General features: G+C 50.3%; 1 protein-coding gene across 1 annotated transcript in view; it reads right to left on the bottom strand.

Annotated features, from left to right (window-relative positions):
• Positions 1–15,758, bottom strand: part of Castor2 (cytosolic arginine sensor for mTORC1 subunit 2) — a 42,136-nt gene that overhangs the window by 11,625 nt on the left and 14,753 nt on the right. Inside the window, exon 2 of the mRNA XM_052753907.1 lies at positions 4,686–4,756. Coding sequence (XP_052609867.1) covers positions 4,686–4,756 — 71 coding nt within the window. The remainder of the gene's footprint in view (positions 1–4,685; positions 4,757–15,758) is intronic.

Genomic DNA, 15,758 nt, shown 5'->3' with positions numbered 1-15,758 from the left:
TGGCTTGGGAGGAGGGGGATGCTGAGTGAGGTCTATCAGAATCCTAGCTGCCCAGCTCAGTCGCCATGGTGACCACAGCCTCGGGGAAGCCCATTGGTCCTGCTGACTCAGAAGGGCCCGTGGTCAGCCAGCTAGTAATGAAGAGGCAGGCAGCTCCACAGAAGAGAGAGACAGAAGGGGAGCCGGGGAGGGGTGACCCCTGGGTCTTGGGTTTTTCTGACTACCTGTTGCCCAGGAGGTGGGCTCTGGTTTTTTCTACCTGTCTCTCCAGGAACAAGCTTCCCAAGCTCTGGCCCTGCCCAGACCTTGCCTTGGCTCAGTTCTGGAATTCTTGTCTACGGGTACCTGTGTACATCCACGTGGAGGCGAGAGGTCTAGCTGGCATCTTTCTTAATCGCTCACATCTTTAAAAAAAGTGATTATTATTGTGCGTATATGTACGTCTATACGCAGGCCCGTGTGCCATGGCACACATGTGGAGGTCAGCAACCGTGGGAGTCAGCCCTCTCCTTCCACCAGGTAGGTTGCAGGGATGGCACTCAGGCTGTCGGGCTTGGTTGTGGGCACCCTTAACCACTGAGCCATCTTGCCAGTCCTTTTTCTTTCTTTTTCTTTTTCTTTTCTTTCTTTTTTTTTTTTTTTTTTAGACAGGGTCTTCCACTGAACCAGATTGGTTGGACAGTGAGCACCAGGAATCCTCCTGCCTCTGTAACTCTCGCTTTGGGGTTACAGGCACAAACCATGCCTACCTGCCTTCTGTCCATTCTTTCTTTTCTTATAAGGGTTCAGGGGATCTGAACTCAGGTCCGCATACTTGCTTGGCCAGTACGTTACCAACTGGTCCATCTCCCCAGCCTCTTGTTTTTAGACTTCTAAGGAGCCCAAACTTAGTAACAAAGGGCTTCTTGGGGGGTGGCATTTGAAGCCCCTACTGTCTCCTGGGAATTTCTGCGAGCCTGGGTAACCCGAGACGCAGCTTTGTGAGGTGGTCATCCTTCACCCCTGATGCCAACCACATCTCCTGCCGGTGGCAAGTCAGGAGGGCCCAGACTACAGCAAGTGACTCGGCCGTCACACCGCCATGTATTTCAGAACCAAACAGACAATGCCTCACGTCTCTGGAGCACAACCATAAGCCATTTTTGGGGGGAAGAGTCTGGAATGGTTGTAGGTAGGGCATGCCATGTTCAGTGATGAATGTTCTCGGTATGAGAGTGACAGTGACATGAGACAGACCTATCTACATACTTTTATTTTGAAAATTTCATGTATGTGTGTGGGTGTGTATGTTCGTGTGTGTGCAGGTGTCCACGGAGTCCAGCAGAGGGCGTCAGATCCCCAGGAGCTGGAGTTACAGGTGACTGTGAGCTGCCTGACGTGGGTGCTGGGAACTGAACTCAGGTCCTCTGAAAGAGAAAGTGCTCTTAGCTTCTGAGCTGTTTCTCCAGTCTAAAGACAAGGTCTCACGTAGCCCAGGCTAGCCTTGATTTTTCTCTGTTGATGGACAGCTGGCTCTTCATCTGTAAAATGGGCATTTAACTTTGCCCTGGGGGCCGCTGGAAGGATCCCAAGGTTCCTGCTGAATGCAAGGCTCTTTGGCTGGTGATGAGACCCTCCTGCCTTAGTGGCAGAGACCATCTAAATCAAGACATACAAGTTGGTTTGATTTTTTTTCCCCCCAAGGACAGATATCCCTGGAGTATGCTTTTGCATGGGGGAGGCTAAGGGACTAGCAGGTGAGGTAATTCCAAGTCCCAAGTCATGATTTTATACTCTTGTTGGGGATGGAATTTGGAGCTTTCAATATGGAAGGCAACCGCTCTACCACTGAGCCACACCCCAGCCCCTTACTGGGGGATTCTAGGTAGTTGTTCTACCACTGAGCCACACCCCCAGCCCCTCACTGGGGGATTCTAGGCAGGTGCTCTACCACTGAGCCACACCCCAGCCCCTCACTGGGGGATTCTAGCAGGTGCTCTACCACTGAGCCACACCCCCAGCCCCTCACTGGGGGATTCTAGGCAGGTGCTTCTACCACTGAACCACACCCCCAGTCCCTCACTGGAGGATTCTAGGCAGGAGTTCTACCACTGAGCCACACCCCCAGCCCCTGACTGGGGGATTCTAGGCAGGAACTCCACCACTGAATCAGATCCCCAGCCCTTTGTGCTTATAGTGGTTTGAAAGAAAATGGGCCCATAGGGAGTGGCACTTAGGAGGTTGTGGCTTTGTTGGAGGACATGCGTCATAGTTAGGGATGGACTTTGAGGTCTCCTATGCTCAAGCTATGCTCAGTGTGACTCACTGCCTGAGGATCAACATGTAGAACACTCATCTCAGCTCCTTCTCCAGCACCATGTCTGCCTGCATGCTGCCATGCTTCCTGCCATGATAATGGACTCAACCTCTGAACTGCAAGCCAGCCCAATGAAGTGTTTTCCTTTGTAAGAGTTACCATGGTCATGGTATCTCTTCACAGCCATAGAAACCCTAACGAAGACAATGCTTGAGCACAAGGCTTTCCAATGTAACTCAGGCTAGCTCTGAAGTACTGATCCTCCTATTTCAGTCACTTAGATCCTGGGGTTACAGACCTGGGCCTCCCCTCCTGTCTCTCTCCATAGACTTTTGAAGACCTAGTTTTCCCCAAACTCCAACACCTGTGAGAAAGCTCAATGGCTCCCCTCCCCTCTGCCCTGTCATCAATACGGTGCATGGAAGAACAAAATGAATGTATTTCTATTTGCAGAGAGCCTCTGGGAAAAAAATCAATGTAAAGCTGGACACTGGGTCCTTGGGGGTGTGGCTTAGCAGTACAGCGCATGCCTACCTCGGACAAAGCACTGAGAATCATCTCCAGAATTGCAAAAATAAACGGCTAAAGAATTAAGCAAAGCCTAACGCATGCCATTAACTTTTGCTGTTGTTGTTTTTGAGACAGGGTCTCACTGTGCAGCCTGGGCTGTCTGTCCTAGAACTCACTATGTAGACCAGGCTGGTCCTGAGACAGAACTCACAAAGACGTTCCTGCCTCTTCTCCCCAAGTACTGAGATTACAGCCACCACACCTGGCTTGTCAATAAACTGCTCTAATAAACAAAGACGTGGACATCAGGCTTTTGCGGAGCACAGGTGGTAACTGCTACTAGGTAGAAAGCTTTATTTTGAGGTTGATTAAACATCCCACTCCCCGGAATCACTAAGGGGCAAGGGATACTGTAGAGTACTGGCCTAGCCCACACAAAAACCAGGGTTTTGCCCCAAGTGTGGCATAAACCAGGTGTGCTGGTGCACACTTGTAATGTCAGCACTTGAGTAGAGACAAGGAGGATTGCAGATTCAAGGTCATCTTCAGCTACTTAGAGAGTCCAAGGCCAGGCTCGGGTACTTGAGACTGTCTCAAAAACCAAATGAATAACTTGCTACACTTTTACTTCAAAAACGGTGGTTAATTTTTGAAAAATTATTATTTTATTATTTTATTTTATTTTTTTTTTTGTTTTTCGAGACAGGGTTTCTCTGTGTAGCTTTGCGCCTTTCCTGGGACTCACTTGGTAGCCCAGGCTGGCCTCGAACTCACAGAGATCCACCTGGCTCTGCCTCCCGAGTGCTGGGATTTATTTTATTATTTTGTATGTATAGATGTTTTCCTGCACATTTATCTGAGCACCACGTGTGTGCCTAGTGCCCACGGACAGCAGAAGAGGGCATCAGATCTTCTGGGACTGGAGTTACAGATGGTTGGGAGCCATCACGTGGTGTAAGGAATCAAACCCAGGTCCTGTGGAATTTCAGCTTGTGCTCTTAACCACCAAGCCATCTTTTTAGCCCCCAAAAGGATAAATTTTACGATAACCAAATAATATTTAAATTAAAAAAAAAATGGAAAAATAAGGATAGAGATGGCTCCGTGGTTAAGGGCACTCACTGCTCTTGCAAAGGATCCGGTTTTGGTTCCCAGCACCACATCATAGCTCACGACGGCCTGTAAGGCTAGTCAGAGGATCTGATGCCTTCCTCTGACCTCCATAGGCTTCTGCACGCACATGGTACACATACATATATTCAGGCACACACATACACACACACACACACACACACACACACACACACACACACACACACACACACGCACATTACCTAAATACATAACAAAGCCATTTTGTATGAAACACATTAAAAAAGAAAAACAAGAAAAAAAAATTAGTTAGGCATGATGTCACATTCCTATAATCCCAGCATTTGGGAGGCTGCAGAAGAGGAGGATCCTAAGTTTGAGGTAGCCTGGGCTATATAGGGAGACCCTATCTCAAAAACAAAGAACAAACAAACAAAAGACAGATAAGGGCCAGAGAGACAGCTGGGCAGGTAAACGTGCTGGCACCAAGCCCGATGACCTCAGTGTAACCCCTAGAACCCACAGAGTAGAGGGGTAGAACTGATTTCCACAGGTTGCCCTCTGACCTCCGCACCCATGCTCTGGCACATATACACAAAATAAACCCATAATTGTAAAATGTAAAAAAAGCCATCACCACCAAACTCCAAATCTCCAACCAAACAAAATGAAACACCCCAAACAGCTTCCTTCCTGCATTCAACAACAACAACAACAACAACAAAGAAAATAGAAAAGGAAATAAGGAGGTGGGCAGGTGGCCTGATTTGTGAGGGCAGACACTTACCAAGGAAGCCCTCCTCATCTACGATGATGGTGTAGTCTTCGGGGGTCTCTGTCAGACTGAAAAACTTGCACCTGAGCAGAAAGACAAGGATATCTGGTTAGTCTAGGAAGGTCCCCTGCTGAGTCACAGATGAGCCCCTCACTGGGGGATTCTAGGCAGGGGCTCTACCACTGAGCCACACCCCACCCCCTCACTGGGGGATTCTAGGCAGGGGCTCTACCACTGAGTCACACCCCAGCCCCTCACTGGGGGATTCTAGGCAGAGGCTCTACCACTGAGCCACACCCCAGCCCTTCACTGGGGGATTCTAGGCAGGTGCTCTACCACTGAGCCACACCCCAGCCCCTCACTGGGAGATTCTAGGCAGGTGCTCTACCACTAAGCTACATCATCAGGTCCCTTGTGTACTCTCTGGTATGTGGTGGTGGTGGCTGCAAAATCTTACATCTCTATCAAACCCAAAGAACTATCCACTAAACAGAGTGACTTTTTTTTTTTTTCCTTTTTCCTTTTTTGGAGACAGTCCAGGCTGGCCTTCAACTCATTCATCACTCATGTGAGCAATGCTGACCTGCAGCTCCCAGTCCTCCAACCCACTAAGGGCTGGGATTACAGAGGTGCACCACCACAGCTGGCTAAAAGAGCAACATTTGCTATGTGTAACTCACACGCCGCAAACCTGATTTTCAAGGGGCTGAAGAGACGGCTCTGTGACGAAACAGCACTTAGCGCTCTTGTAGAGAGGGCTTGGGTTCGGTGCCAAGCATCCCTATCAAGTAGCTTACAATTGCCCGTAACTCCAGCTCCAGCAGAGCCAACCCCCTCCGACCTCCGTGTGGTGCACACAGACTCACTCAGGCGCATTCATGCACACACTTAATGCATAAAGAGATTCTGAAGCGGAAGATGCCTGCTTGGGGCCAGGTGACATGCATTCCTTGTCTCACTGATATTCTGACTTGGTCACTCCAGCACACACTCAGCTCCCCTCCAGCTCCCTCCCTTGTCACTGATTTGTGTCTGTGCAAACGGGAGCAGGCTGTGGTGCACATGTGGAGGTCAGAGGGCAGCTTGCAGGGGGCAGGTTCTCTCCTCCCACCACGTCGGCTCTGCGGATTGAACTCGGCTCGGCAGACTTGGCCACAGTTCCTTTCACCCGTTGCGCCATCTCGTCAGCCCTCTTTGGTTTCCTGGGGACATCTCTATCCATGTCTGTCCCATAGCCAACTTGTAACTCTTGATGTTGAACATTTTTTTTTTTTAAGCTGAGGATAGAACCCAGGGCCTTGTGCTTGCTACGCAAAGCGCTCTACCACTGAGCTAAATCCCCAACCCCAACTTGTAACTCTTTATGAGACAGGGCTTCTCTGGGTAGCCCTGGCTGTCCTGGAACTCACTTTGTAGAGCAGGCTGGCCTTGAACTCAGAGATCCACCTGCCTCTGCCTCCTGAGTGCTGGGATTAAAGATGTGTGCCACCACCGCCTGACCAATTTGTAGCTATTATCTGGATAAACACAATATATAACTGCCTCAAAGGATAACACTAAACCATCACCTTGTAAGGGGCAATCGGTATTCTTGTGGGGTTCCTTCATAGGGGCTCCACATTCTCAGAGAGAGCCTTGCAGCTCTCAGTTTCCAGATGGCTGAAACAGGTGCATGTTGGGAGGGATGGGGCCTCCCAGCTGCCTGAGAGAGTCTGGTACACAGGAATGGGCAAGACACTTATTCCAGCCACCCCCCAAGGCTGTAGGGACACTCCAGAAATAGACCGGACACATTGGTCTGGAGGGCATAAACACCAGCAGACAGCAACCTGGGCCTCTGCGGACATGAGGTATAAATAAATAAGTTGTTGAAGTGACATGTCCCAGGGGGCCAGCCAGCTGTTGGATGTCCATCTCAATTCAATGAGCATATTGCCTCAGAGAGGACCTTTAGGACAGAGGAGACAGAGGGACCTGTTGCTCTCACTGGTCACCAAGTGGCCTGTGTCTGTGAGCTTCACCCCACCTGACCCTCTAGGATAGCAGTTCTCAACCTGTGAGTCGTGAGATATTGGATATCCTGCATACTAGACATTTACATTATGATTCATAACGGTAGCAAATTTACAGTTATGAAGTAGCCAATAAAACAATCTATGGTGGTGGGAGTCACCACAACATGAGGAACTGTATTAAAGGGTCACAGCATTAGGAAGGTTGAGAACCACGGCTCAAGGACATTTGTATTTTCCTTCCCTTTATTGTATGTGTGATATATACACATCCGCGCGCGCTAATGCATGTATGTGTATATATATACCTCAGAGGCCAGGGGAGGGTGCTGGGTGTCCTTCTCTGTTCCTCTCCCTCTTGTTCCTTTCTGGCAGGGTCTCTCTGGAACTTGGAGCTCTTGCGCATTGTTTTGGGTATCTGGCTGCCAGCAAGGCCCACTGATACCCTGGCTTTCTATCCCCATCCCCCACTACAGGGCTTTGTCAGGCAAAGGCCACACTCACTATACCTGGGTGCTAGGTCCTAATGGTTGCACACAGATCCAGGATAGCCTGTAGCTTGCAGCAATTCCCCTGTTTCAGCTTCTTCTTGAATGCTAGGATTACATGTGTGAATCACTGTATCTTCCTACTTTTTTTTTTTTTTTTTGGTGTGTGTGTGGGTGCGTGTGTGTGTGTGTGTGTGTGTGTGTGTGTGCGCGCACGTGCGTGTGCGCGCGCGTTACTGACTGAGCCAACCTCCCGGCCCCGTCTTCCTCTTTCTTCATGCCTCCCCACGATGTGAGCTGGAGAATGTCACCAGCCTCTTCCTTGGTCACACTCCTTTACTGCCCACCTGCCTAACTTCTCGGCCTCAGGTCTTCCGATGCTGTTCTTCCCACTGCTGAGTGAACCCTCCTCCCCTCTTCAGAGACTTCCTGCTCATCTTTATTACCTCAGTCAAGCACCGGGGTTTGGGGGGGGGGGGGTTTGGAGGTGGAGGGAGCGGTGGCGGGGCAGGGTACCAGTCAGCAGCTATCTCCTTTTCCTCAGCTCAGAGAAGGTCCTCACTGATGGTATTCCACAGTGTGAAGCTGTCTGTAATGGGACTGGAGGACATTGGGGGCGGGGTTTGGGACGACCATGCATCACAATGTGATGGGGGAGTCTGCTCGTACTGTGTATGTGAAGATCTCCCTTAATGGTTAGGCAGTGCCAGCCTGGTATCTGGTAGAGCACACCTGACATCCTGGCACCATGGAGGACTGCTGGACGTTTGAGACTAGACTTGGGTGACACTGTGAGTTCTAGGCAGCCTGAAATCAGCAAGCACCAGGCCCTTTCCAGTCTTCAACTTCTGACCCTTCTACATCAGCCTCCTCGGTGACGGGATAACAGGTATGCTCGAGGACACCTGCTTTTTCTTTTTTCAAGTGCCAAGGATGAAACCCAGGGCCTTGCAGGTGAAGCCAGCACTCTATGGCTGAGACATGCACTTAGCTCTTCACTAGGAGTCTAGGTGGGTGCTCTACCACTGAGCCACACCCCAGCCCCTCACTGGGGGATTCTAGGCAGGTGCTCTACTACTGAGCCACACCCCAGCCCCTCACTGGGGGATTCTAGGCAGGTGCTCTACCACTGAGCCACACCCCAGCCCCTCACTGGGGGATTCTAGGCAGGTACTCTACCACTGAGCCACACCCCAGCCCCTCACTGGGGGATTATAGGCAGGTGCTCTACCACTGAGCCACACCCCAGCCCCTCACTGGGGGATTCTAGGCAGGTGCTCTACCACTGAGCCACACCCTCAGTCCCTCACGGGGGGATTCTAGGCAGGTCCTCTACCACTGAGCCACGCCCAGCCCCTCACTGGGGGATTCTAGGTAAGAGCTCTAATGCTGCGTGAGCCACACCCCTGGCTGGCATCTGTTCCTTTCTTTGCCTTGTACTCTTAGTCTGGACAAAAGTTCTCACATTCTTCTTCCCACTCCTGATGGGATGGCAGACCCAATGAATTTCCCATGTTCCCTGCTCTGCACAGCAGCCCATTCATCCTCCCAAGGATGCCCAACTTTCTGTCAACACAGGAAGATAAGCACACAGCAAGTCAACCCTTGCCCGTTAAGCAATCTGTGGTCCTGTGGCCATCTCCCCACATCCCAGACATTATTAACTGCAAATGACATTCCCTGGAGGGCCCAGCTCGGGTGTTGCCTGAGGCTGTTGACCAGTTGCCTAGTAACTCAAGTGCCCTATTCGCTCGGTCAATGCCACTCAAACTCCCTGTCGATGGCTGTGTTCTTTTATCAGTCTGTCATTTGTGGCCTCTCTCTGTCCAATGCCATCTTTAGATAACCTTCAACTGTTCCTCCAGCCTAGACATCCCTTCCCTCACACATGGCTCCACTTCCTTCCCTCCAGGCCTCTCCTAATTCTCCTTAGCTGGCTCACTGAGCACTCTTAATTTCTATGATACAGGTATCTACCGAGGGTCCCTCTCAAAACCTGTAACTGTGCACAGCTTGGCTTTTTGAGGCAGGGTTTCTCTGTATAGCCCTGGCTGTCCTGGAACTCTCTCTGTAGACCAGGCTGACCTCGAACTCACAGAGATCTACTTGCCTCTGTCGCCCGAGTGCTGGGATTAAAGGTGTGTGCCACCACCGCCCGGCGTGTTTGAGTGTTTTGTTTGCATGGGCATGTGTGCCCTGTGCCCAAGGAAGTCAGAAGAGGGGATTGGATCTCCTGGAGCTGGAGCTATGGATGGCTGCTAATCACAGTGCCCCTGCTGGGAACAGAACCTGAGTCCTCTCAAAGAACAGCAAGTACTCTTAACCTCTGAGCTATCTCTCCAGCCTCTTCCTTAAAAACAACAACAACGCCGGGCTGTGGTGGCGCACACCTTTAATCCCAGCACTTGGGAGGCAGAGGCAGGAGGATCTCTGTGAGTTCGAGGCCAGCCTGGTCTACAGAGTGAGATCCAGGACAGGCACCAAAACTACACAGAGAAACCCTGCCTCGAAAAAACCAAAACAACAACAACAACAAAAATTTATTTTATTTTTAATGTATGTGTATGTGTGTGGGTCTGTGCATGTGAATGCAGGGTATGTGAATGACCACAGAGATCAGAAGGGGGTGTTGGATCCCCTAAAACTAGAGTTACAGGCAGTTGTGCACTGCCCAACATGGGTGCTAGGAACTGAATTGGGGTCCTCTGCATCAGCAGCAAGCACCCTTAGGCACTTTTCCAGGCTCAGGTTTCCTCCATGCTAAAAAAGGGTGTCCTTCCTCCACATCTCTTCCTCAGGTCGCAAGCTGACAGCCGCTGACAGCTGGATGGCAGTTAGCTCTTCTCCACCCCGTTAATCTCACCAATGACCTCCACAATCTACATCCGATGACTGTGACATCCTACCATCCTGCCCTTGACCTCTGACTGGGTCCCTTATCTAGCCGACCAGAGCCTTTCCAGAAACCCTGAGTTCCCCACGCAGTCTCCACCTTCTCAGGGATGGTCACTGTCGTCTGAAGGGACTTCTCTCCAGTGGGTGACAGCTCTGGAGCATCCTCCTGGGGCCTTGCTAGCCTTGGACCATCCACGCTCCCTCTTCCATCCCAGGTCCCTCCAGGCCTAGCTGCTCTCTTGATACTTGCCTCTCCATGCCTGATGGCTGCTGTGAACTTTCTGAAACGCATTTACCTCCTCTCCCTCCCTCTCTCCTTCTTTCCTCCATCTTCCTTTGACTTCCACCTCCCTCCATACCCCTTTCTTTCCCCTTTTTCCTTCTTTTCCCTTTCTTCCTATGTAGCCCAGGCTGGCCTGTAACTCAAGATCCTCCTGCCTCAGCGTCTAGGCCAGGCTCTTACCCAAATGTTTCATAGCCACCCTCTCTTGCGAGTAAGTACCACGGTTGCCTGTTTCTCAATGAACCTGGAAGATCACGAGCTTGCAGCAGGCCTCACCAAAGATGGCTATGCATTCCCTCGCCCTTAGGGGATTGACACATAGTCGCACCAGTCAGTTGGTCTTCAAAATTCTACTGCTGTTCCCTTTGGACCTGGTTGGAGTCAACCACCCAGGCCAAGCCAAAGCCCCGGGCTGCTTAGAGATCAGGGGCCCAGGAGCTGAGTCACCTCTGAGCACATTCCTGTCTTCAATCACTGCGGATGCCTGGGTGGAAGGCCTGGCTGCCTCTGGAAATTCGATCTGTTTACTCTCAGCTTCTTTCACCCAGCAGAGAGAGGCCCTCACCAGGGCCTCTCCCCAGGGCATCCTGGGCCACAAGTCCCCAAGCCTGGGCTAGGCCAAGCCTTGGTTGAGAAACACACCAGCAGCCAGAAGGCAGACAGGGAGGGTGAATGGGAGGCAATATCTGCCGGAGAGCCTTCTCTTGAGATGTATAGACCAGATAAACACAGCAGAAGGAAAAGATGTACAAGTACTCATTTAATTAGTGGCATAATTTATCACAGGGTCCCTGTTGAAACCACAGAAGACTAAGGAGATGGCGTCGTGGGTTAAGAGAACTTGTTCTGCATGCTCAAGGACCTGATGCCCTGCACCCACGTAAAAAGCCAGCCGACAGATCCCAGGAGCTGGCTGTTCAGCAGGAGACCCCATCTCAAGGCAACAAGATGGAGACCGGATAGAGGAAGGCACTCAACGTCCTGAGATGCCTTCTGCGTAAGTGCAAGGCACAGCACCTGCACATTCATGTGAGTGCACCACACACCACACTTACACACATACACACACCGCAGAAGGCTGGATGTGGCGATATAAGCACAGAACCCCAGCACTCAGGAGGCTGAGGCAGGAGGGTCTCGAGTTGAACACCAATCTGAGCTACACGGCAAGACCCTGTCACAGAAAAGAGGGACTTCCCACCGTCATCCTGACAGAAGGCAGTAGGAGACAGAGGAAAGGGGCAGGACTGCAAGGATATTCTGGGCAGTCTCCATTTGCATGCACCTAGGGATGGGAGGCTCACTACTTTTCAAGGCAACACATCCTCTCCTGGCTTTTAGAAATCCTATGTGGTCAGTCCTTTTTTTTTTTTTTTAACATTTAAATGCTGCTTCAAGCTTGTAAAGCACCAGCTCACACTTGACTGCACCTGGTGAGATCTAAACCCACCTGGTGGAAGGCTGGGGATAAGGGCAAGGGCCTAGCATGATCCCAGAACTTGTGTGAAAAGGCCGGTTGTGGTCCTTCTGACTCGTAATCCCAGCAGGGGGCTAGCAGAGATGGGGAAGCCAGCCTAGGCTATTAGGTGAATTTCAAATTGCTGAGAGATCCCCATCTCAAAAAACAAGATGGACAGTGCCCGAGGACCAGCAGCTGGGAGCTGAGGCAGGGGGATCGCTGTGAGTTCAAAGCAAAGCCTAGGCTGCTGACTAAGCCCTATACCAAACAATAAAACACATGGGTGGAGGCAGGCTGGAGTGTGGGGTGGTGCCCCTTCCTGAAGTCTGGGCCCTCCCGGTCACTGCAGGTTCCTAGTAAGTTGTCCAGTGAGAAACTTTAGGGAATCTATGGTCATGTCCAGTGTTCCCCACATTCCTGAGAGAGCGTGTGCCTAGTTTCAGAGAACTGCGTTAATTTAAGGAGCCCGAGGCTGGGTGTGAGAGGTGCATGGCTATAATCCCAGTGTCTTGATGGTTCACTGAGTCACCCCATGTGACAGTTACACTTCACTAGGGAACGTGGGATGCTCCCCAGGAGGAAGCTGGGGTTCTAAGTTCTTTTCTGTAATTTTTTTTTTTTCGGTTTTTTTTTTTTTTGAGACAGGGTTTCTCTGCGTAGCTTTGCGCCTTTCCTGGAACTCACTTGGTAGTCCAGGCTGGCCTCGAACTCACAGAGATCCGCCTGGCTCTGCCTCCCGAGTGCTGGGATTAAAGGCGTGCGCCACCACCGCCCGGCATAATTTTTTTTTTGTATTATTTTTAAATGTGTATATGTGTGTGCCTGTCTCTATGCATGCGCACATGTGTGCAAGTGTACCCAGAGGCCAGAAGAGGGCGTGGGATCCCTCCGAGCTGGAGTTACAGGAGGTTGTGAGTCATCTGACATGGGTGTTGGGAACCACGCTGGGGTCCCCTGGAAGAGTAGCCAGTGCTCTTAACTGTTGAGCCCTCTCTCCTGTGGTTCTCAGTTCTTTCTCAGGGACCTTCTCTGGGTGGCTTGTGGTCCTCAGGGACGAGCCATAGTTCAGCCTCTGGCACTGACATTCATAAGCCCCGCCCCCGGAAGGGGAGGGGAAAGGTGGATAAAAGGGGCATTTGAGATGCCACCCTCCAGCACTTAGTACCAGTCCAAGACGGTGGTGCTCTTTGCCCGGGCAAGAAGTTATTTTCTCTTTTCTTTTCTTTCTCTCCCTTTCTCCTTTCCCGGTATGAGTCACCACACCTAGCTTTTGTAATTATTCTTGTTTTGTTATTTTAAGTAGGATAAAATAAAAAAAAAAATAATAAAAGAGGGCATGAAGTTGGGAGGGGGAGCTGGTCTGGAGAAGGGGGATACGGGAGGGTAAGTGGGGACAGATGTGATGGAGGTGGTTCTGATTATGATACATGTATGAAATCCTCAAAAGTCTTTATTAACCCCCAACTCTGCTTCATAACAACAAAAAAAAAAAATTCTGAATCTATCCATGGACCAATGCACTGGTAACGTCAGAACCCTCATGATCCAACCACTACCCCAAAGCCCTGGCTGCTGATAATCAACTTTTTAACACGTGAGCTTCCAGGGAACATTTCAGATTCAGATAAGCACAGTTCTATATTCACTAGAAAAAAAATGTCCTCTGGCTGGGGGCGTGGCTCAGGCAGCAGAGTGATTGATTAGCATGACAAAGCCTTGAGTTCTACCTCTGGCTACCCATAAACTAAGCGTGGTGGTGTACCCCAGTAATCCCAGCACTTGGAAGGTCGAGACAGGAAGATCAGAAGTTCAAGGTCAACCACAGCTACATTCTGAGTTGAGACCAGCTTGGCCTACATTTTAAAAAAACCATAGCTGTACTCAACAGGTACAGACTTAATTTGTGGCCCATCCATGAATCTATGTGCCTATGGCTCTATGTGTCATCTGCCCATCCACCTTATTTATCAATTATTTATCCACTTACCTATTTACCTATCATTCATCCATGGATTGATAAACTGCCGTTTAATCATCCATCCATCCAGATGAGATTTGTTAGAAAACTATGACATATTACTGTACTAACACTATGTTATTAGTCACCATGGTACTGAGAAGTCCTACCTTCAGTCTAGTGTGAAGACCTCAGACCCTGGGGGGTTGATGGTTTAACTGTCAGTCTGAGCTGAAGGCTTGAAAACCCGAGGGGCCATTGTTTAGGGTGTTGGGACCTGGAGTCCAGACACCCTAGAGTCCTGATGTCGAGGGGACAGGAGAAAAACATCCCAGCTCCAGACTGCAAATTCTCGCTCCCTTGCTTTTTTCTAGGTAAGCACTCCCCTACCAAGACGCATGCCCCCCAAAGGGGGTAGGTTATAGGCAAATTTTCAACACCCAGCTACAACCCAGCCCCTCATTGGGGGATTCCAGGCAGGTGCCCTACCACTGAGCCAAACCCACCCCTAGCCCCTCACTGGGGGATTCTAGGCAGGTGCTCTACCACTGAGCCATGCCCCAGCCCCTCACTGGGGGATTCTAGGCAGATGCTCTACCACTGAGCCACACCCCAGCTCCTCACTGGGGGATTCTAGGCAGGTGCTCTACCACTGAGCCACACCCCAGCCCTTCACTGGGGGATTCTAGGCAGGGGTTCTATCACTGAGTCACATCTCAGCCCCTCACTGAGGGATTCTAGGCAGGTGCTCTACCACTGAGCCATACCCCAGCCCTTCACTGGGGGATTCTAGGCAGGGGTTCTACCACTGACCCACACCCCAGCCCCTCACTGGGGGATTCTGGGCAGGGGCTCTATACTGACTCATGCCCTCAGCTCTTCTATTTTGATATGGGGTCTTACTAAGTTACCGAGGCTTAGTATCTACTTAGTATCTACAGGCTTAGTATCCAGCCTTGAATCTACCATCCTCCTGTCTCAGCTGCATGTGTAGTTGGGATGACAGGACTTAAAAAACATAAAACAAAACAAAACAAACTGTGGTAAAGCATCTAGAATATATACCTTACCATCTTAACTCTCTGCACAGTCCCGTGGCAGAAGGGACCATCACTGTTGTGTCACCATGAAGGTCACCTCGCTCCAGAACTCCTCCATCTTGCAGAATTGAAACCTAGTACCCTTAAGCAATAACTCTGAGGCCCTCCCCCAGCCCCTGGCAATCACACAGACACACTGTCTTTATTACTATTTTTAGCATTTCTTTTGTAAAGATTTATTTTTACTTTTATGTGTATATACATATGCCTGTGAGTGTATGTGCCCATGGGGACCAGAAGAGGGCATCAGATTCCCCAAGCTGGAGTTACAGGTAGTTGTGAGTGAATTCAGGTCCTCTCTTAGGAGCATTATTATTATTTTTTTTTCCCGAGACAGGGTTTCTCTTTATAACAGCCCTGGCTATCCTGGAACTCACTCAGTAGACAAGGCTAGCCTCGAACTCACAGAGATCTGCCTGTCTCTGCCTCCCTAGTGCTGGAATCAAAAGTGTGAACCACCACCGCCCAGCTACACTAAGTATTCTTAACCGCTGAGCCATCTCTCCAGCCCTTCTATGATTATTTTTGAGACAGGGTCTGATGTAGCCCAGGCTGGCCTCAAAGTTACTGTGTAGCTAAGGATGACCTTCATATAACTCCTGATCCTTCTGACACACCTGCCTAATTTGTCTCTACAAAGTGAACTACTGAGGACTTCAAAAAGTAACACAGCCTGCCTTCTTTTTTCTCCCTCACTGGCTTCCATCTCAGCATAATGTTCTAAAAGTGTATCCAGGCTGGAGCAACTGTCAGCACGTCCTTCCTGAAGGTGGACTGTGTTTCATCATACCCGTGTGTCACAAGTTTACGCCTTCGCCTGTTGATGGATACTTGGGCATTATCCCTCTTTTGGCTTTTGTGAATCATGTTGCCAGGACCATGAATGTCCAG

Source organism: Peromyscus californicus, unplaced genomic scaffold, assembly GCF_007827085.1.
Source record: "Peromyscus californicus insignis strain IS unplaced genomic scaffold, ASM782708v3 Scaffold_2__1_contigs__length_46816999, whole genome shotgun sequence".
Taxonomy (NCBI): Eukaryota; Metazoa; Chordata; class Mammalia; order Rodentia; family Cricetidae; genus Peromyscus; species Peromyscus californicus.
Note: the sequence above shows the minus strand (reverse complement) of the source record. Positions and strands in the feature narration are given on the sequence as shown.